General features: G+C 43.1%; 1 protein-coding gene across 2 annotated transcripts; it reads right to left on the bottom strand.

Annotated features, from left to right (window-relative positions):
• Window positions 1-1,394: 1,394 nt before the first annotated feature.
• On the bottom strand, window positions 1,395-20,764 carry NUCKS1 (nuclear casein kinase and cyclin dependent kinase substrate 1). 2 transcript variants are annotated; one of them, XM_068419107.1, is made up of 8 exons: window positions 20,526-20,764; window positions 13,034-13,083; window positions 11,870-11,975; window positions 9,762-9,817; window positions 9,278-9,430; window positions 8,874-9,026; window positions 7,932-8,081; window positions 1,395-7,233 (listed from the first exon to the last, which is right to left on the bottom strand). In XM_068419107.1, the coding sequence occupies exons 1-8, from the start codon at window positions 20,540-20,542 to the stop codon at window positions 7,034-7,036; spliced, it is 885 nt and encodes a 294-aa protein (XP_068275208.1). In that variant the 5' UTR covers window positions 20,543-20,764; the 3' UTR covers window positions 1,395-7,033. The 2 variants fall into 2 exon arrangements, with proteins under 2 accessions (XP_068275208.1, XP_068275209.1); XM_068419108.1 differs by having other exon boundaries at window positions 7,932-8,078; window positions 20,526-20,763.
• Window positions 20,765-21,719: the final 955 nt, after the last annotated feature.

Raw genomic sequence — 21,719 nt, 5'->3', positions numbered from 1 at the left:
GTATCCAACACCAAACACACCTACGTTACATAAGCTCATTTTACCACACTATGGAATAAAATAAACAGAACAGGTAGAGAAGCAGAATCTGCAGCCAGGCACCAGCTTACAGCTGTCAATAAGCGTACAGGATTTTGTGTTGGGCAAGAGAGATGGCATTTCACACAGCATCCCAAACAACCTCTGAAAACAAGGACATTAACCATCCCATGCTGCAGCTGGGGGCAACAGCAACCCGGTCTCCTGTCCTGAATCGAGCACCCAGTGTCTCAGAGACCAGGGTGAGTGTGCTGCTGAACTGGGGCGAGTATAAGACACACCAAAATCACTTGCTCAATAAGGCCACAAGCATAAGTGTTTTTCCCTACCGAACCCTTAGGAAAACTAGGTCTCTTCGCACCCCAGGAGCAGCTTTGTCCTAAACCCTATTAGAAACAAATGCTTTCAGGCGTTCATCCCGCAGAACCACGGCTTTGCTTTTTAACACAGACACACACACGTGCAAAACACAGACGTAACTGCAAGATCTGAGGTTTATCGTGCCAATAACGCCCAGCCACCGCCGGCCGACCCCCCCACCAGGCCGAGGGCTCCCCGGCCGCGCCGCACCGCCGCGAGGGGGCGGGCTGGCGGGAGCGGAGCGCCCCCTGCTGGCGCAGCGCGGAGCCAGCCGGGGGCGACAGGGAGGAGACGGCGAGGAGCCAAAACCGCGAGCAAACGCTCATCAAACTGCTGCCGAGGTTGCTGTTGGGCCACAGTAAAACTGAGATTCTGCAGGAAATCTGATGAAATCTGCTTGAATTGATTTCTTAAAAGCACAAACTCCCCAACGCACCGCAACCCCCAACGCGTGGGACCACGCCTCGAGGAGGCCACCGGCACCTGATGAACGCTTCGTCCTCTTCCACGTGATACCCACAACCAGGCTGTGAATTTACTGTCGTTGCCGGGGCATAAATGGCAAAATAAAAAGGCTATCGACTGCTGAGGGAGGGCTCACAGAGGCGAGCGTGACAGGCCAAAGGCTTCGTCTCTCCTCATCATGGATTTTTGTAATTGGTTTTGAACTTGACAACCTCCAACTCACCACTCTCTCGTGGAACAGCCTGTGAAACCAAGGACTGTGCTCTTTACAGCCAATACGACTTAATTCTTTAAATCTTCCCCTTAACTCATAGGTAGGAATGGGAAGGTCACGCTTGCCGAACTCTTCTGGCCAAAACCTGACTTTCCCTCTTCAGAGAAAGCACAGGCTCTGCAAAGAAATTAATCCCAAAGCTATCAGACATTGTGAAAGATAACACACATTTTTACATCTCGCTTACACTCACAAAACAAAAAGCAACCGCCAAAGAACGATACCTTTGAATAGCAGAAAAATTACACAAGTCATGTTTATGGGTTATAAAAGCCCTTTTATAAAGCCATTTTTAAACAAAACCAAAAAGTTTACAAAAGAAAATAAAAGATACAGAAGAATGAGTTGCTTAATATATTCCAAAAAGGAGAAAAATAAAAGAGGGGACACAATTCCAACATGCTGAACAATAAAGGGTTCTTTTTCGTTGTGTTTTTTTTAATACAAAATACAAGCGAAGGATACACATATTTAAAACAGTGCTCAGGAGCAGGTATGCAGTCCTGGGAACCCTTCAATAAAAGCAAAGCAGGGTTTTGTTATTTTTTTTTTTCTTTCTTTGCAGGTACATACAGAGACTGGAATATGTAAAATTAAGTAGCACAAAAGACCATCACACAATTCTACCAATGAATGTTGCATCTATAAATTCACGAACATGGTCAACAGTCATGTTCACTTCAACCCCTTAAAAAAAAAAAAGTGTTGTTTTTATTTTAAATAAAGCATTAATGTTACATTCAGACTTAACTCCTAGTACCATGCGGTAGATCTCAGTATTGTCAAGGTATTGCAAGAGCCACCAACCCCATCGGGCCCAGTGATGGCAGCCACGTCCGCACGCACGTGCCGACCACGGGCCAGCAGCACTGGAACACTGCAGCTGCCCCTTCGTCTGCTCTTGAGATTCAAAGGGATGGGGAGGGGAACTGCAAAGAGCCAGGTTTTTAGAAAAGCTCAACAGGGGATTGCAAATACTCACGACAAATATTCATTGCATACCATATAATGATGCCTTGCTGATAGCCAAAGGCCCAAGGCCCTACCTGGAGTCTCCTCCTCTACCTTCAAAGTGATTACTCAGGGTTTGCTGTGACATGATGTTCATGGTTAAACAAAAATTACGTAGCTCTTATTTACAATTTTTTTTTGTAACAATTGCTTCTGCAGGGGAAAAAAAAAAAAAAAGTAAAATCACAAATCTTCAGAACACAAAGGGAATAAGATGTCAGACACTCCCATGCGCGCACTCACACCCGCGCACTCACACGCAAAGTACTTCAGGGGCTTTTACACACATTATTCTGGCTTAAGCTGATTGAATATTTCTCCATCCCACCCACTACCCCTCCCAAAATATATATATAAAAAACCCTTGCCCCAATATACAAAGCATATGCACAATGGTGGTTTGCAGTCACACCGAGCATGCTCAGGCCGATGGACCCACTCGATTCACCGCGGCTGAAGGGGGCAGGCAGTCTAGAGAGCCATCTCCAATAGTGGTTGATACACAGAGTCAGCACATGGTGAGAACTTGACTAGACTTCAAAATATTTGTGTTTTGTGTTTAATATAAAGAGTTCAATGAAAAGACATTCAAATGCCAGTCATCTACTGAAGTGGGAAGTCTAAAACGAGGATAGACTCGATTTGGGGAGGTCTCGACAGGACACTGTCATCTTTCAGAGCTCTGATATTCCTCATGCTACTTTAAAAAAGTCGTCTTGAACAGTAAGAACAGAAAAGTTAGTTTTGCTTCCTAGTTTCATTAGCAGAACTTGTATTTAAACCTCCCAAAACTGCAGGAAAATAGTCAAAGTTCAGGGAAAATTTCCTATTTGATCATATACATATAGAATATGCAATTTCTACATGTAGATGTGAGTCCCCCAAACTGACATATCCTATATGCCAGCAGCTATTCTGTGACAGTGTCCCTTTAAATATCCATCTGCTTACACTTTCATGTACTGCCTCCCCCAACAGATGAACATCCACTTCTCAAATATTAACTCATGGATCAGTTTGTAGTTTTTAAGAACCATGTGTTCAACAATATGATCTGTTATAAAAATAAACACTTCACAAACAAATTACATAAAGCAAAGCACCAGTTTCTACAGCTCAAAAGCTTCCAGCATGTTACAGTTTACTTCCCTCCCTCCTTAACCTGGGTGCCTCAGTGTCTATTGTACCTTTGCGACCATCACCAGTGGAGGGGAAGAATTAAAAAAAAAAAAAAAAAAAAAAGAAAAAAAGGAATTCAAGCACATCTTGTGCCACTGCCCTGGTAGTCCATCACCTGCAGATGCAGCCGTGTGGTGGCACATGCTCAGAACCATTACCTGGCATCGGTGAGGTTCCCTAGCAGAAGCCACCCAAGGTGTGCTGCTTCTCTCCCCACACACTCTTCTGCTTTGATGAAGTTAAAACAACAAAATTAAAAGCTTCTTGGCTGCCCCATTTCTAAGTCTTGCTCTCACCCACAATCCATTCTGAAACCTATTTAGCTTGGCATGTTTGGCATTCTCATGCTGATCAAACAGAAACTGAAGCAAACATCTCCAGTATGAAATTCCAACTGAATTGCAAATTTTTACTGATCAAGTGGCCAGTTAAAGGCAGTACTATTGGCATATAAATGTGAAACTGAATGTGGTGGTGTGGATTCAGAAACAGAATGCAAGAAAGGATATATAATGGAAGTTAGTTATGAACTACCATTTTAGGAGTAAGACCAGGGCAGGGCACTAGACTAACTGAACTTTGGAATAAGTCTGTTTACCTCTCTGCAAAGGCTCCAAAACTACAGCTGTGTAACAGAAGACAATCTTTTCAAAGCCTTCTTCTCTGAATGAAACTTTCTGCTCCGTGAAGAACAATTCATGCTCCTAAAGAAAGGCATTTTTACAGCTTTCCTTCAAGAAATCAGAATGCTTAATACAAATTAATTAAAAAGGACATTTAAAAATGTTGTCTGCTACTACTGAAAAATGTTGTGTACTAAAAAAAAAAAATAAATTTATTAACCTTCAAAATTTTCTTCTGTCTGTAAAAATGTAAACTGCTGCATTTCTAACAGAGTAACCAAGAGAGACTGTTAGGGCTTAGTGTTTGCACAAAACAGCAAAACTGTAAGATATAGAAAAAGTTACAAAATCCAGAAGTAGTATAGGATTTACATAACGTTTGGGTTGTGACAAACTCAAAGATAAGCATCATGCAGCCTGTAAGAGCCATGACAGATGAACATATGAGAAAGCAGAACAGTTTTGTAAGATAAAGGGCCAAAATTGCCAGGCATAAAATAATCCAGTCCAAAACCTGAACTGAGAACAACAAAAACATTTTTCACAGCCTTAACTTTAGCTAAGTGCATTAAAAAAAAAAAACAAAACCAAAAAACAACAACAACAAAAAAAAAAAACACAAAAATATATTTTAAGTGGAACTTACAAAATACACTCTTCAGAAAAAATCTGGTCTAGTGGATAAAGAAACAGCTGCTTGATCAGATGAGCTAGAGGTATTCTACATTTAAGTAATCCTTGTACATTTTGATACCAAACAACCCCTAAGAACCCAATAGACAAGAATAGCTTGAAACATAGTCTGGACTGAAGGGGAACGACTGTGTGGACCAGACACTCGCAAAAGCATATGCTACCCCCAAATTTAATCCAAATGTTTTTAAGACTTGGCCATTTATTTTCCCATATTACCCAAGAAACACTGGACTAGGAGTGGAGGGAATGCAAGAGACTCTGCTCTCCCAGAAATCTGGAAGGTGGGAAGAGGTGTGGAAGAGGAGAGAGGGGATTACATTAGCTTCTTTTTCAAGACTGATACTTCACTCCAGCCTTAAGCTGTTCTGCAACATTAAACCACTTTAAAAAAAAAGATTTACAATGGAAACACCGATCATCTTTATTGTAACGGCAACAGTAGTTTCATTATAGTAAAGAATGTTAAGAGAACTTAAATTTTTATAAGCCAAGGTAAAGTAATTTACCAGCCTCAATAAAATCCATGGCTATGAATCACACAAGAAAATCACTTGGCTGTTATATTAATATTCCGTTCCACATTTTAGGTTCCACACTGTGCTCAGCATCTTCAGGCTCCCTGTGCCATACAACCAAGTGTCCTTCCTGGTCATATTAGTGTATCACATCTAAAAGCTCTCTAAAATCCAAACAGGATTAAAAATCCGGTAGCACGTGCACCAGAAATCCAACTAATTAGCTGCCTTATGTTACCTTCAAGAGGCTGGTTACAAAATGTGTGTAGTTTTGTGACAAAAAAAAAAAAGATGCAAAGCTTGTCAGCTATAAGGTAACTGTGAGCAACGTACAGAAAGCACAAAGGGTTTAAGAAAAAAAAGAGAAAGAAAAATGGCAGGTCCAGTTTTCAGTATTTCCACCAAACATGGCAGCAACCTCTGTATTAGGGTTTGAAAACCAAGGCTTGTGTACTTTATAATTAAAGTTTAAAAAAAAGGATATGGCTGCTTTGATAAAAACACATTAAAATGCCACCACACACATCTCAAGTGTCTTGCATTCAGAGGGACATCCTGCTTTTATTATAGACCTACAGCCCTGCTACACTGCTTCCAAATTCCACTTCCTCACAGCTTCATCCTTTAATACTGTTCCCTGTTCAGCACTTCTTAGGCTTAGGGAGCAGAACAATGACCAACAGTTAGAAGCAGACATGTCACCTGGGAGCAAAGCCTCCCACACTGTAGGATGGAAGGATGAAGAAATGGAAGTGGTATGGGGGTGATGTTCAGTATCGATGGCAGTCTGCTGTCCAACACTGCAGCTGGAGAGGCTGAGAGGTATGACTACAGAGCCTGTCTGAGGACAGATGGAGGGAGAGAAGAGAAACACTTAAGCGTGACTCATGGGATCCGAGACTGACCAGAGCATTACAGGAATCCTTTGCTTCACATTTATAAAAGGACATCCTCGCCCCAAAAGCTGAAGAATTTAGTTTTACACTACTTATTTTTTTCCTTGGAAAAACTTTAAAGACATTTTCCACAAATACCAAATGGAAACCAGAGTTTTAAAAATGGTTTTCAATTTCTCTTCCCTATTCTGCCCATCTATAGCCAACCTTGAAAGAAATAAAACAGAGTTAATGGCTTTGAGAAGCCTGTAGGTTGTAGATCTGAATTTGTACAGAATGAACTGCAATTTGCCTAAAGCACAATAATATTCTATCCAGCAAAGACAAAAGATCTCGCATCCTAATTGGAGGGTCTTTTCTAAATAAAAGACAGTGATCATCTACAAGTCTCTTGATTGCTTTCCATTAAAAACGTGCCTGAATCCAAGAAACACAGGTTTCTTTCCCATGTTTCCTCTTCCTCGATTGGAATTTGTATCAACTACATTTTTTCTGAGAGTGAACTTGTATCAACAAGTCTGTTAAAGCATAGGTTCATTTTTCCACATATTCAAATACAGAATAATAGTTTTAAAGAACTCTTACCAGCACTGGGAAATCTATTCTACTTAACGGTTTGTAAGAATGGTTTCCACATATCGGTCTCAAACCTTATTGCTTCACAACTGCAGTATCCCTTGAAAAAAATATATATTTAAATGGTCTGTTAATTTGTCTCAAATGGCTTTCAGATTTGGTGGGGGAGGGAGAACGGAATGGCCAACAGAGAACATTGACTTCAAAATATTACTGTATAAGGGTTTCCTCTTATTAAAAAAAGGATACACTGTATTGAACAGCTGAAAGTAAAGACAGCATTCAAAGCCCATGAGTCAAGCCACAGCCAAAACCGTGTTCTACCCCTAAGTATGTTTTCTTTTCCTTTTTCTTTTTTTTTCTTTTTTTTTTTTAAACAAAGATTTCCCCAACTGCCATTTAATCTTCACCAGAGGGTGCTTCATCTTCAGATCCCTCATCCCCTGACTTCTCTGGTGGAGGGCTGGCTGATTTTTTCTTTTCTGGGGGACTTTCAGGCTCTTCATCCTCTTCTTTAGGGGATGGGGTCTTTTCTTTTGTTGCCTTGGAAGCTGTGGGGCGGCCTGCCTTCCCTTTGCCTTTCACTGGACTGGGGGTCACTGAAAAAAGAAAAAGCTTATAAAAGTTATGATCAGCAACAAAGACAAAAATGTCATATGGCTTTACACAAACAGGATTTGCAAGACACTCCAGTAGCAGGTTTCATTTTGCTTTGACCATACCATACACATGGTGGTTTTTTCACTCAGTATTAGTAAAGCTGAACAGAAAAGTCATCTAACAAGATTTTTAAACTATTTAATTGCAAGTCCTGACTAATTACTGGATATGACATCATAAACTAACACAGCAAGCCTCTTGTCAAACCAGTACATACTATTATGATTTTATGCTTCCTGCAGAAATGCATCAATTTTTCCTTTGGTTCAGATTTCTCTACCTTCCTCCACCCTGAAAACATCACAAAGTCCACGAGTCCCAAACAAAGTCACAAATTATATTATTTGGCTATGACAGAAAGTCAGACTGCAGCATTTCAATAGGGAAAGTTTTGCAATATATGCAGTTTTTGCTAACGAGACAATGAAGAGATTGAGTTAGTATCTATAAGTAAGAATTAAAGCCACCTTCCTATTTCACAGTGCTGCTTTAAATCATGACAAGTTATAGGAATTAGCCCTTCAACATTATATGTGAATGCCTACTGACCCCAAGATTTCTAGCAAGTCTTCTATAGCATAAAAGGAAAACATTAGCTTCTAAAGCAAACTGCATAACTTTCTTTGCGTAGACTCACCTGTAGCCTTTAGCCTGGGCTTCGGCATTTTCTTTTCTTTCCTCTCTGGCTTGGATTTCTTAGAGACCTTTTTGTTTTTCTTTTTTGAACTGCCATAGTCACTATCATCATCATCTTCCATGAGGAAGTCTTCATCGCTTCCTGAATCTGCTGAAAGCACAAAGAAAATTCAGTTTTTGGAAAAAAGGAAAGGGAGCAGAAGATACAGTTGAGATATCTGCCAGTTACACTGCAGAGACAGGAAACTAGGACTCTGCGACCTTATGAGCTTCTACCTATGGGCTGTGCTAAAGAAATCTGACATAGCAGAAGATTTTACACTGGTAGGGATAAAGCACTAGTATGATGAAACAGGCAAGTGTTTAGAGGTGCTCAAAATATGCTCCATGTCCTTAATAAGTAACCCATCTGAAAATAAAGAGAACCTCTTGACACAGAGAGGTTAACTGATCTTTTCAATGGTACTCTTACTCCATTCTGAAATCACGTTTGCACCCAGTATTTCAGGAACTTACTGTGTTTCACTACCAGCTGAACCCATCTCTTCTTATGAAACAAACTGTCCTACTTTGATCAATCAAGGACAAAGTACTTTTACATCATCTGAAAGTAGCCTCGATGCCTCAAAACCAATGGGATAGCAAGAAGCAGCAAAAAGCATTGAGAACTTTATAATAATCCTTCAGAGCTGCTTACAAAGACACACATACATCTTTGCTCCAAGCTTCGAACAAAAATTCTAGAAGTGAAAAATGTAAGCTTGGTCTGTTGGACAGATAAGCAGTATCACACATGTTACTGAGAAGGACAACTTCTGCCTTCGCTGTCACAGTCAAAAACCATGCTCTGTTCCTTTTGCTGTCTGGCCAGACCCATACACTCATGTCTGGTCCTATACCCACGTCACATTGATTTTAACTTTTTACAATCCCATTTACTCACTCTCCTGGAACTGTGCCTCATCATCCTCTTGTTCTTCCTCCTCACTACCCACATCATCCATAAGCATCTCTCGTTGTTTAGAAGCTGCTTTGGATGCCGCCTGTCGTTGCTGACGCACATTTTTGTGGTCTTCTTTCTCGTCCTCACTGTCCTCTGCAGCAAAAGGCACCAAGTTATAATGAAGATACTGAATACAGACCACCTAACTGCCTTGAGGCAGCATGTGGGAAAGACAAAGGTCAAGTCATTCGTGACAAAGTTAATTAAGACACTCACTAACTGAGCTGTGAGGAGAACACGGTCACATTCAACCTAACAAGCACATTTCTGTAGTCACCCAACAATGATCCTGTGCAGTATCTTTCATTGCAAAGATTAGCAACCCCTTTTTTTTTTTTTTTTACCTGCTGGCCTTTTCCTGGATTTGGAGGCTGCTCTCTTATTCTTTTCTGGTTTAGCCTTTTTGCCTTTTTTGCTTTTTTGAGAGCTCTCATAGTCACTGTCAGCTTTGCCATCATCTGCTCCTATGTCATCATCTTCACTGCCAAAATCTTCATCTGGAAGGAAAAGGTACAAATATGAAGTTTCTTGTATCATTCTGAAATACAGACGAGAACTATAGGGAAGAGCTTAACATACATCTATCTACCTGTGAAGACAAACTTTACAGGAGCACCATATTACACCAAAAAAATATCTCTTATCCTAACCCAGGGCCTGAAGTAACAGCAGTAGAGGCAGCTTCCAGCTTAAGATTAAGTGTATTAGAACAGTGCACGCTTCTCTAGTCAGAACAATTCCTTTCCTATGTCAAATCCTACTCCTGTAACTCTTACAAACTGGTCTTTATATATCATATATTATATACTATCAGTACAACGTAGTTACCTGCCGAGTGTGAATCATCTTTCTTAGTCTTCACATCTTTTTCTTCTGAATCCTCACTGAAAAGGAGAGAAAGACAGGGTCTGACTGCTGTTTTGACTCCGATTTCAGTCACTGCTGTATGGAATATACCAATTTTCAGAGAGCAAACTGATCTCTAGGCTGGGAAGATGCACTTTTCCTGGACATTACCACATTATACTTCAGGATTACTCAGCTGTATAAGTAGCTATCATGGTTGGAAAGATAATGTTTGAACTCTGAATCAAATGCAAACTCACACGGAATCAAGTGAACCAACCCAGAAAAAATAAGGTTGAGATGAACCATGCACTTCACTCTGAGACCTACCAATAGTACAAGTGTCTTCCATTTTACAGTTAGAATTTTGAAGTGTTACATGCTAATGCATGGCTGAGTCTATAAATGGAATAGAGTTTTATTCTGAATAGATTTATAGTCATCACTTGTCTTTATGTCATTGTTTTCTTTGGACTCCTTCATTCTGTGTAGTGCTGTATAGCAGTTAACTAGCACATATTTGGTCTATGCTCTCTCACATGATCTGATTTCTGATGGGAGTTTCACTGCTTCCTTCCAGTGGTTTCAATCCTCATCAGAGGGTATCCCTACCAAGCTGGTATTAATGTTCTGTTCTTATCCAAACCCCCATCATTAGTCATTACCACAGTCCGGAGAGGGTTTTCCTTCCAAGCATGTGAGAACATGCACTCCAATCAGAAAATAAACAAGTGTTTTAAACAGGAATGGTGAATACTCTGTTGAGGGCCACTGATGTACAACATATGCTTCAGGAATGGCTGAACTGCAGACTTTGCCAAGGTCAAGAAATACAATAGATCAAACTTTTGCTACTTTCAAATTTGGCAGTTGGAACTGACACACAACATTTCTCAAGAACTCTTAACAGTTTACATAACTCGTCACATTACAGCCCCTCAGGCCCGTATGTTTTCAGTCTTATACAGACAACTGTGTATTTCAATCACTTAAATACATGACTTTGTTTTATATGCAAGCCCTCTGCAATATTTGTGATAAACAGACCTGTTCTTACATACTTAAAAATCCCCAAAGCTAACGGGACATCAAGGTCAATTATTTACTTGCTTTGGGAACTGCCTAGCCCAATTTCTTTATATGTCATACCCATTATATCTTTGATTTCAGGTATTACAGGCATTTGCCAGGGTGAATATAGTCTCTCCTCAGCTCACAATAGCAGGTGGACCATGCAAGTATTCCCACGCCTTCACATTCACTTTCACCTTATAGAACAGGAGCGTGATGGGGAAGCCTCTCAAGCACAACTGCTGGTAAGTTACCTATATTTCAGCAAACAGTGCAACAGAACAAAGAGACACCTTGGGTTTATAGAATAAGAACCAGCTGGCAGAACCTCCACGCCTGAAGCTGATGCCTGTCAGGAAAGCAGTCAATTGACTCAATAGGTCTCACAGCAATCATTTGCTGACTGTAGTTATTGTCAAAAGGAAGATACCTTCACTCTGCAGGACAGACTTTCACTATTCCGTAGGGCATCACATAGCACTGAGCCCTTCACACTGCTGGAGCAACTCAGTTATCTAAACAAGTCACTTTGTTTCCCATTTCCTGTTTTGTCTAATTCAGAAACAAAGAACCATAAAAATAACAAATGGCCCCTGCTCCTAACTGCCACCGTACAGTCCCGTTTAATCTTTAACCACAGGAATGCTCTGTGCGTACCGAAAACCCCACGGAAAACGAAATGCATCTTGCCACTAACTTACCTGGATAAATGTACTAGTTGCCAGTTTTTGTAACTCATACCATATTCCTTCCCATTCCAACTGTCTAGCTCTGGAAACCTATTCTAATGACGAAGTACTAGTGACAAGTACTTTACACATGATTTCTCTGTCTACTCGAATAAGAAAGAACCACCTCAATGTCCAAGCTGGTTACGCAAGGTTTGTGATTGAGAGCTCTGGATCTTACACTGCAGACCTTGAATTCCACTTACAGTCGTTCCTCTTAGAATATACTGCTCCCCACATACAGGACAAGGTTTGGAGACACGTTTATAAGAGATGAAGTGCTTCTTTTACCTGTCCTCCTGAGAATTCTTCCCAGATCGCCTCTTATTTTTAGCCTCCCGGGGAGACGAACGGATTTTCTTGGATGGGGGACCTGAATCTCTTCCATAATCTTCATCTGGACGGGACAGTACAAAATGGTTTTGAATCAAACTCCTAGTTACCAGCAAACTGACTTCCTCAGCTATAACTTAAACTGACCATTTCATGCACATCAAAAAGAAGCCCTTCAAAAAAAAAAAAAACAAACCACAAAGCTTCAAACAGAATTTTATAGAAGCAAAGTCTTGTCTTAAACTAGTGAGTTTACCTTTTCTTCTGCCAACAGAACAATAAAAATGCCACACACAATCAAGTCTGACACAGGAGTATTAGGAAACATACAAAAAGCCTCACAAGAGGAAACTATCTTAATTTTACAGCTAGTCAGAAACAGAGTTATTATGTAAACCTATTAAAAGTTAACATCCATACATATTGCTACATGCTTTTAACAGCGAACACTTTATTTACTGTCCTACGATAGGAAAAAGTATGTCATTAAATAGTAGTTTACAGCATAACTTTTTACAACTATTACTCATATTGTACAAGGTGTTGCGTAATAGGACTGCAATTAAGAATTATGCATATTAGTTTCCATTAATTATCAGTGCAACCTCACCTAGCAAACAGTAGTAGTATGTCTATTCTCTAAGAGCACAAAACATATTCCATATGGCTTCCGGAAATATTTTGTTAATTCACACAGAACACACAAAGATTTTTTTTTAGATACACTTCACAAAAATGTCTGACATTATGGGATTAACTAGATTCCAATAAAATAAATTGAAAACATATTTTACTGTAGAAAAAAGTGGCATCAGGGAGATTCTGCCACAGAACATAACATAGACCAAGGAACAAGACAGTTGCTGCCAACAGCCTCAAGGCACTACAACAATACAAGCATTAAATAATAAGATTTCTATCACCATTGTTTGTTTAATACAAAACATACGAGAATCATTATATTTTCAAATACTTATTAACAGTTCAGAGACTGTGAAGAGCAGAAAGTCCTTAGAATTTAAGTTACAGATGTGACTAGAAGCAAAACAATTAATACGCAAAGTAATAAATGAACTGCTCTAGCCCAAGAATATTATATTGTTAAGAAAAAAAGTCATTTACCAGCATCATCTGATTCCTGAAACTGGGAGTAATCGACCACCTTCCTGTTCCTGTTAAAAAGCAGGAGGAAAAAAAATTAGTAATTCATAATCTGAGTACACAAATATTATCATGAATTAGATAAACACTTCCTAACTACGTGAACCCTGTTTCTAGAGCACTTGAGAGTGTTCACCAGGGGCTTCTAGGAGCTTTCTCAGTTACTTTGATGCTCTAGAAGATGCAAGAGAGCTGTTACAACGCTTAACTGTATCACTAGGCGCAACAATGAAAGAAGATGTGCATTTCACCCAACCTACGTTTTTGGACAGCAAATAGCATGGACCCATACTTTATTTACCTCATTAGCACTTTCTCTGCTCTCTAACCAAACGGAAAGGAGCACAGGTAACGAGATGTCATTAACAGTGCTAATGCAATGGCCAATTCTAAACAAAATTAGTTAACTACACAAGCAGCTATTATTGAAATCAATGCCTCACTTGCCAACAAAATCAGATCTGTTTAACTTACTGAAACCTAAAAAACAAAATATAAGCAATTGTTGGCTACTTTCTCAGCACCTGTTCCAACTACTTTATTGACAAGACATAACTGCCTTGTAATACAGCTACTCAAGGGAACCAAGACAGCTACATAACTGAATTCTATTTGAGTTCTAGCTGATTAGGCCTCAGTCAAACACAGACTCCAAACATGCACCTCTTTCGGTTGACAAGCAATGGGAAGAGGAGGCACCTCTGAAAAAGGCACCAGAGATTCAGACACTCTTCCACACACACTTTTTACAATCCCTTTGACCCAAAGCCAATGGTGAAATCGATTTTGTAGTAATCATCATGTGAACTCACTTTTACAGCTAGAAAAGCCAGGCAAGCAATAGATTAAATGACCTACCCAGCATCACAGACTTGGGGACCGCTGCAAAGAGAAGCCAACACAAGCTTCATCCAGCACACGAACCACAACGCCCTTCCCCTCTCCTGCACTGCAGAGCACAACTGCTGAATTTTGCATTCAGCTCCCATAACTGAACTGCACTTTGTGATTAACACCATGCATTGCTGATAAGACTGTTCAGTGAAAGGTACCCCAAAAGTCATTGTTGTGTTCTGGCTGTTGATCCATTCGATATCAATTGTAAGTCACCCCTCCTGTACAAGTACCTCTATTCGTAGCTTACAGCGGCCGCCTTTAAAAGAAGCATAATTATTTTATTTCAACCCTACACCAAGCCTCTTAAAACACTCCAAAAAAAAAAAAGCCCCCAACCCCTCAACAAAAAAACAAGCAAACAAAAGGAAGGCAAGACCAGTCATTAGATTTCTACAGGCTGAATGCCATCCAAGCGTCAGAGTACGCGTGAGTGGAACAAAGTACAACAGCAATGTGCTCCAGAGCACTGCTCGCTCGCTCCCAGTCCGAATACGGTAAAATACCAGTTTAGGAATATAACTATTGGCCAGGCTTGTTATGGTCTAGCATCCAGGGACTCAGATTCCTGCTCCAACAGGTAGTCTTCCTGAAGATTGCCTCCTGACCCAGCCCATTTCACATGTGAAAACACTATTTTTTTTCTGGTAAGCATCTCAAGAACAATACAGTTACTAAATGAGATCTTTGATTTAGTGTAAGTATCAGGTATTAGTTTTTTTCCTCTAAAAGCATAAACAAAAGAAAAAAAGTAGAATTGCCACATATTCTGTTCTAGCAGCTTTGTACAACAATGGTTTCTGACATCACTTATCTAACAATCAAGATTGAAATTGAAATATTGCCACCTTGTAGTAAGTTGGTCATACACAGTTTCATCTTGCTTATTTCAGTCAGAGACCCATATTAAATCAGGTACCGAAAATGTAACATGGTCAGATAAAACATTAATGAAAAATATTGTCCCTATGGAAAACAACCTTCCTCTTTCTAAGCACTGTACCCTATGTTTTCAGCTAGAAAGTAAATCCTGCTAGGCTCTCACTACCTGGTGAACAGGAGTAGTGATACTTGTATAGAAAAAAAAATCACTATGGCAGAAGAAAACAAGAGGAGGCTGTTTGGATTGCTTTATCGTATTTTGCAGGGCAAGGAGAAGGAATATCCTCACTGGTATTACTGAAGATAGAAACTTGCAAGTCTTCCCAGCAGAACCAGAGAAGCTCACAAGGGCAGGAACATCAAACAAACTGCTCCTGCATCTGCCATTCTCCTCACTCTATACTCATCATTCACCCCATTTAGATAACTCATGTTCTTCTTTAGAACTGTCAACAGCACTGATGTGCAATGCTTAATAATTACGAGTTTGCAGAGACTGCGTCTTTTATTACATCAAGGTGATAAAAACACAGTAAAACTCCAGTTCACTGGAATGAAGAGCCAGAAAAAACATTGCTGGCTTTATCAATGAAGACTATCTCTTCATCACTAGCAAAAAAATAGATGTTAAGGCAACCAACCAGACATAAACTATTTGTTAAATTCAGTTAGACTGAGCATAACAAGACAGTCTAGTAGACATCTGGGATGGATATTGTTCAATCTGGTTTAAAATATGCACTGAAATTTTAAGATAACTTACTTGCTAATTCAGCTTAACATTTAAAGTGTGCACGTGAGAAGGAACTGGGGGAGGAAAGGTATAGAGAGAGGTCCTGATACCGTAAGTTTTTAGTAACAGCTGTCAGTCCAATATTTCTGGAATGAAGAGTAACTCATCTAGTAAGTCATCAACATGTTACGTCGGAAGCACTTAGGAAATACTCAAGTCATTTAATAAGAACTCAGAAAGGCACAGTAATTCTTACAGCTCATACTTGATGCCTACCAAACTGAACTTTTGAAATTATGAAAAGCAATATTAACATTTAAAAGGATCACTAAATGCCTATACAACTGAATAAGGATTGTACAGTAATACCCCATCTTCAGCTAGTGAGGTCCCTAAACCCTCAGTCTTTGTAAGTCAACATGTTGGAATACAAACTAACAACCAGTTAGAAAGCTTTTGTTTTGTTAAAAGGGAATGCTTAGATCCCCAGATATTTCCACAGGCATTAAATTCCACAGATAAAGTCAAAGTTTTAAAAAAATACATATACTACTGAAAAGCAACGCTAGCAGGAGTCTTCAAAAAGCTAGTAACTGATCTCATCATGCACTGAAGAGGAATGTTTAGGTCAAATAATTACCAGCAGAATGAACAACCTATCCTCTTATACAACATGACAAGTAAAATGAATGCCAGATTAAATGGTTACTGCGTTGCTTTTTCTTTAACTACAGCATTTATCCAACATAACCATCAAACTAAGCATTTGTGAAAAACACAATGGACCTTTCTTCACTGTCAAGGCTCAGTGCAGGTCTGGCACAGACGCAGTGGTCACTTTCACTTTCTGGTTCTCATTCCAGTTGGTAAAGGTGTCCTACTTTGAGGTCAACATATTATCAATAAAACTTGTCATTAAAAACACTCCTTTGGTGTGTTTTTTTGTACATAGATAGGAAAAAAAGATCGATAGGAAATGTTCTTTACAGGTATTTTCAAAGTTGTGCAAAACAAATATGCAGTGCTGGATGCAGGCCTTAAATGAACAGACATTCAGTTACAATTATGCATCAGAAGTCAAAACATCAAAGCCTAGTGACAGTTACGTACCTAAAACACGTCACTACGGTGTCAGTCTATTTAAAAATTGGCACAACTGTACTCAGACAAGACTCACCGACTAGAGGTTCCCAATTACAGAGGTCATTGTTTGGGTCTGGACTTGGTGTAACTCCGAACGTCTGTAAGACTAGGCACTGCTCATGGTATCTGCAGAATTTTTAGGGATACACATGACTTGAAACTCCATAAAACAATTAATTGATTTATGCAGCAACAGTTTAAGCAGTCTTGTGCCCATCCTCCATTTGAACCTAACTACAATTGAGAAGATTTTAAAATACAATATAGCAATGTTCTGATGCAGAGCAGGGGGAGGGGGGGAAACAAACCCCAAAACACACACAAAAAATCAACTCTGCAACCTGTGTTGTTCCTGGTATTTTGATTTTTATTGTACCTCTACCTTGCTCTCTGTTTCTCTTCAGACTTAAAGTTTTCAGAGCAAGGATCGTATCTTTTTACTTATCCGAAAAGTGTCTATAGCTTATCTTTGGACACTACCACACATCATTACTCAAGTTAAATGCCAGTCCCCAAAGAAGTGCTGCTTTCCTGTTACCCCAGGGAAGTTTTCCAGAATCACAATATTTATAGTTTACATTGTCCAGGTACAACACTGGCAACAAGACAAGTTATATTTAATAGATAAATGTATTTTTTCCTGCAAGTAAAATTTCAAAGGACCACCCTTCCACTGGAGTGCCAATGCAAGACTGGGATTCAAGAGTTACTAATAAAGAAAAATTAAGTACGTAAAGCCTTGAAGCACTGAGACAGATCAATACATAACTGGCTTTAATCTTAAAATGAACAAACAAAAACCCCCTGTGATTTCCATACTTGCCCACGCGGTTTCATTTTGCAATGCCCGCAGGAGAGGAGCACCAGCAAGTGAAAGTGACCAGCGAGGAAAAGCAGAAGCGAGCTCCGTCAAATGTAAAGTCAAAATTCTTCCTTAAAACCCACTAATTGATGCTGTATATAAACACAGTGGCTCAAGATGTTTTATTTCACTTGCATTCAAGAATAGACAGGGACATAATATGTAACCACCAGCCCCAAATGCTCTTTGTAGCACTTCAGAAGAGGGAGCCACAAGACGCAGAGGTTCAGTAACTGCAGGTTCCTTCACTTTTTACTTCTTGCCATTTTCTAACAGTACTGCAGATACCATCATGACCCACCCAGGAGAAGTTCAATTGTGTAGAAAGTACTTGGCTCTGAGTGCCAGGCACACAAAGCCTGTAAATACCAGGACTTTATTACTATTTCAGAACAATCGTAAGAAACTGACTTCAACAACCAGACTCAGTCTTATGGAAGTTTTCTACCAACTGGGGACATATGTTGGATTTTATTAAGTTCATTGTTTTAGGTGTGTATCTATTCAGTAGAAACTAGCAGATAAAATAAATTAATTCAAAGACCACTGAACAGAGGAAAACTTTTCCAACACTACATCTTCTGATGAGGAACCTTTCACCAGACTTCCGTATTACCAACAATAAGCTAAGATATCCAGAAAAAAAATTATACAATTTTAAAAGTTTTGGATTTAAACCTATTAGGAGAGTTCTCCAGTCACTACCTAGTAGAGCAATATAACGTACTGAATATTTACACTTTTTCCCCAAAAAGGGCTATTAAATACAGCCAGATAGCAGATTGCTAGATCTATTCCTGACACGTGCCAAAAGGTTTTCTGCTATTAACAGCCCGCTGGACTTTGGCACTTCATTTTCCTGTAGACCAGTGCCTGTCAGTGAAGGGTAAGACAAGTCAGATCTTTCACAGCACTGAAGGATTTTACAGGTATTTTTTCTTTAAATTATTTTTCAGAAATGTTTGCTTACAAAGTTACTTCATAGCAGAAACCTTAGAAGATATACTTTTAAAGATACAATACTTTCCTTACCTGTAGCAAGGCTCCAGTGCCAGCAAGTAAATCACCAGCAGAACATACACTGCTGATACTGATACAAGTGTCACCCTGAGCAGCAAAGTCACACCACCACTGTGTTTCAGAACCCAGACACTGTCATTCAAGATCAGACCACTAGTCCTTCTAGTCCAACATCCTGCCTTGCAAAAGGCCAAAGCCTGATGCTTCAGAGCAGGGTATACCCAGTCCTGTTAATCCACCTTTTCGACTCGAGACAATTCCCTAAGACTGGAACTTTCAGTTTTATCTGCCCTTAGCTTTGCGTGCAGGAACACACTATTGGTTCAAAAAAAAGCTATGAAAAACCAATTGTTTCACTAAGCACTGTGCTAAACTTCCCTACTTAGCAAAGTAGTCCTAGTTTCCATTTATTTTTTAAACTCTTGCATGTTATAGACATCACTTAAATACAAACGCTATCATCTACAAATGTATAAATGTAAGTTTTGTAGCCGCAATTAATTTCATATTTATTATTCCAAAAGATCCGAAATACCTAGGTCCACACCCTAGATCAGGCTTACTGGGAACAAAAGTACAACCAGTAAAAGTATCTTGAGAACGAAAAAATTTCAGAACACTGGAAGAACACCTTATGAAACCTCTTACCTTTTCTATAAAGACAATTTACATCACAAGGTCACTCTCTGAGCACTTTCCAGAGAAAAGTAAAAGTTTACTGAGGGGGGGGAGGAGGGTATTTTTAAGTTACACGGCAAGTTCTCTATGCCATAGATCTTCAAAGTCATCACGATTCAACAACGTTGTTAAGATTCCCCTGCAACTCCCCGCTCCATGCCCAACGCTGTTAACTAAAGACACAAACACCACGACCCACCTCCTTTACTGCTGGGGCGAATACAGCCCGTTTAGCCAAACGGCCAACGGTTTCCTCCTCCCCACGACCTAAGACCAGCCCTCTCGGGGGAACAGGGGGAAACACCAGTAGAAAACCGACCGGGGAGAGCAGTTAGCTACCAGGCGAGAGGAAAAGGGCGTGTGTTCAACGCTGTTCCCACCCGAGGGGGCGGCTCCTCCGAACTCCTCCCCTAAACGTGGTTTAACTTCTCCGCACAGCCCCTCTCCTCCAGACCCTCGCTGGTCACGGCGGATTGCATGCGCGTCCCCTCCCCCAGCCAGCGCGGTCTGCTCTGCGCCCCCCCTTCCTTCTCCCCCCATCCTGGAAGGGGGTGCGGGGGGCTGCGACACAGGCCTGCTGGCGAACACCGCCCCTCGCCCGCCCGCTCCGCACGAAGTGGGTCACGGCGGATGGCAAAGATTCACTTTTCCCGTTATAAAATGTGGGACGCCGTACGCAGCCTCTCCCCAGGCCTCCTCCTTTGCACCCCCGCAACGGCGCAGCGAAACGCGCTGCCGCCCCCCTGCTCCCCCAGGAAGCCCAGGACGATGCACATCACCCTACGCCAGGCCAGCATGGAGGCGCGTTGCAAATAAAAAAATTAAATATAAAAAGTTGCAAGAAAAAAAAAAGGGGGGAGGGGAGAATACAGGAGCGAACGGCCCATGCTGCATCCGCGCGGCCTGCCTGCCCCCGCCGCCGCGCACACTCTCCTCCCCACGGCCCCGCCGCCGCCCTGAGCCCCGCCGCACGCCTGCCCTCCAGCGAGCCTGCACCGTCCTCCCCGCCCCTCCGCCCCGCGGCGGCTCGGCCGGGCCCGGCCCGCCTCGTTTCAGGCTGCCCCTGCCCCGGGCAGGGCCTGCGGCGAGGCCTGCTGCAGGGAGCGCGGGAGGGCCTACACCGCCAGCCCGCCGCCGGGGGCCGGGCCCGCGAGGAGGGAGGGAGGGAGGGAGGCAGCGCTGGCGCCGCGGGTGGGAGGAGAGGCGGGAGCGGGGCCTTCCGCGCTCCGCCAAGGACTCACCTGACAGGCCTGGACATTTTCCCCGGCGGTTCGGGCCCGGCCCGGGGGACGTCGCCCAGCGCTGAGGGGAAGGAGGAAAAAAAAAACGGTCGCCTGGTGCGGGCTCGGCGTCGCCCGTCCCCTCCCCGGAGCGAGCGGGAGCCCTGGGCCCAGCGCCTCAGGCCGCGCCTCCGGAGCCGCCTCTTCCCCCTCAGGCGCCTCCGCCGCCGGCCCGCGCCCCGCCGCGGGAGACGCCCGCTGCTCTGCGTGGGCCGCGCGGCCCCCCCCGCCCCCGGTCACCGCTCCGCCGCCGCCGCGGTCGCCGCTGCTTGCCGATCCCCCCCGCAAAATGGTCGCGTTCGCACCGCCGAGAGGATGCGAGCAGGGGGCGGTGCAGCCTACCCCGCTGGCACCACCTCCTCCCCCGCTCATTGGCTACTGCGGGCGGATCGCCGCGCCCCATTGGCTAGTTCGAACCATCACGGAGGGCAGACCCTGCCCACTCTCCCCGCGGGGAGGGGAGGGGGGCGAGGACGCCCCACACGCTCAAGCTGCTGTGAGCGACAGAGCGGGCCGCGGCGCTGCCGGCAGATTCGCCACCGGCTCCCGGCGCCCCCCCGCCGCCACCCCGCGCCGGCCCGCCCCGGCCCGCCCCACCGGCCCCACGCCGCCACCGCCGGTACCCGGCCCGGATTTTCCCCGCGGCGCACGGGGGCCGGCGGGGCGGCGGGGCCCAACCGGCAGATTCGCCGCGCGGGGCCTGGCGTGGTTTTGGAGGGAAAGCGCGGGGAAGCGGCGGCGCCGCCTCGCAGCGGCCCCGGGGGCGTCGAGGGTCCCGCGGCGCCGCCTCCGGGCCCGCCCGCCCGCGCCGCTCCCTTTGCGGTGCCCTCCCGCCGCTGCCCGGCCCCACCGGGCGACCCACGCGGGGCCCGCGAAGCCCCGTGGCCTCAGGGCCCGGCCCACGCAGCCCCACGGGTAGGGCCTACGGGGCCCTGCAGCCCCCCGGCTCCCCTCAGAGCCCCCCGGCGCCCCTCAGAGCGCCCCGATTCCCGTAAGAGCCCCCCGGTGCCCTGTGAGGTCTGTGCAGGGGCGGGAGCGGGGCCCGGCCGTGCCCTCGGGGCGCGCCGTGCTTATCACGGCTTAGGAAGGGAGGTTAGGGCCCGCGAGGGTGATCCCAGCGCCCTTCCTCTTGTGGCAGCCCCTTTGTCATGTAAT

The sequence above is a fragment of the Nyctibius grandis genome, chromosome 27 (genome assembly GCF_013368605.1).
Source record: "Nyctibius grandis isolate bNycGra1 chromosome 27, bNycGra1.pri, whole genome shotgun sequence".
Classification (NCBI taxonomy): Eukaryota; Metazoa; Chordata; class Aves; order Nyctibiiformes; family Nyctibiidae; genus Nyctibius; species Nyctibius grandis.
This window is presented reverse-complemented; position numbering and strand designations above follow the sequence as displayed.

Bases quoted from the DNA above. Each gene is read 5' to 3' on its own strand.
- NUCKS1 (XM_068419107.1), bottom strand. The intron at 9,818-11,869 runs GTAAAAGAAGCA...TCTCCTTTTCAG, and splicing joins AAGAATTCTCAGGAGGACAG to TGAGGATTCAGAAGAAAAAG. The intron at 8,082-8,873 runs GTGAGTAAATGG...TTGTGCTTTCAG, and splicing joins TGAGGCACAGTTCCAGGAGA to CAGATTCAGGAAGCGATGAA.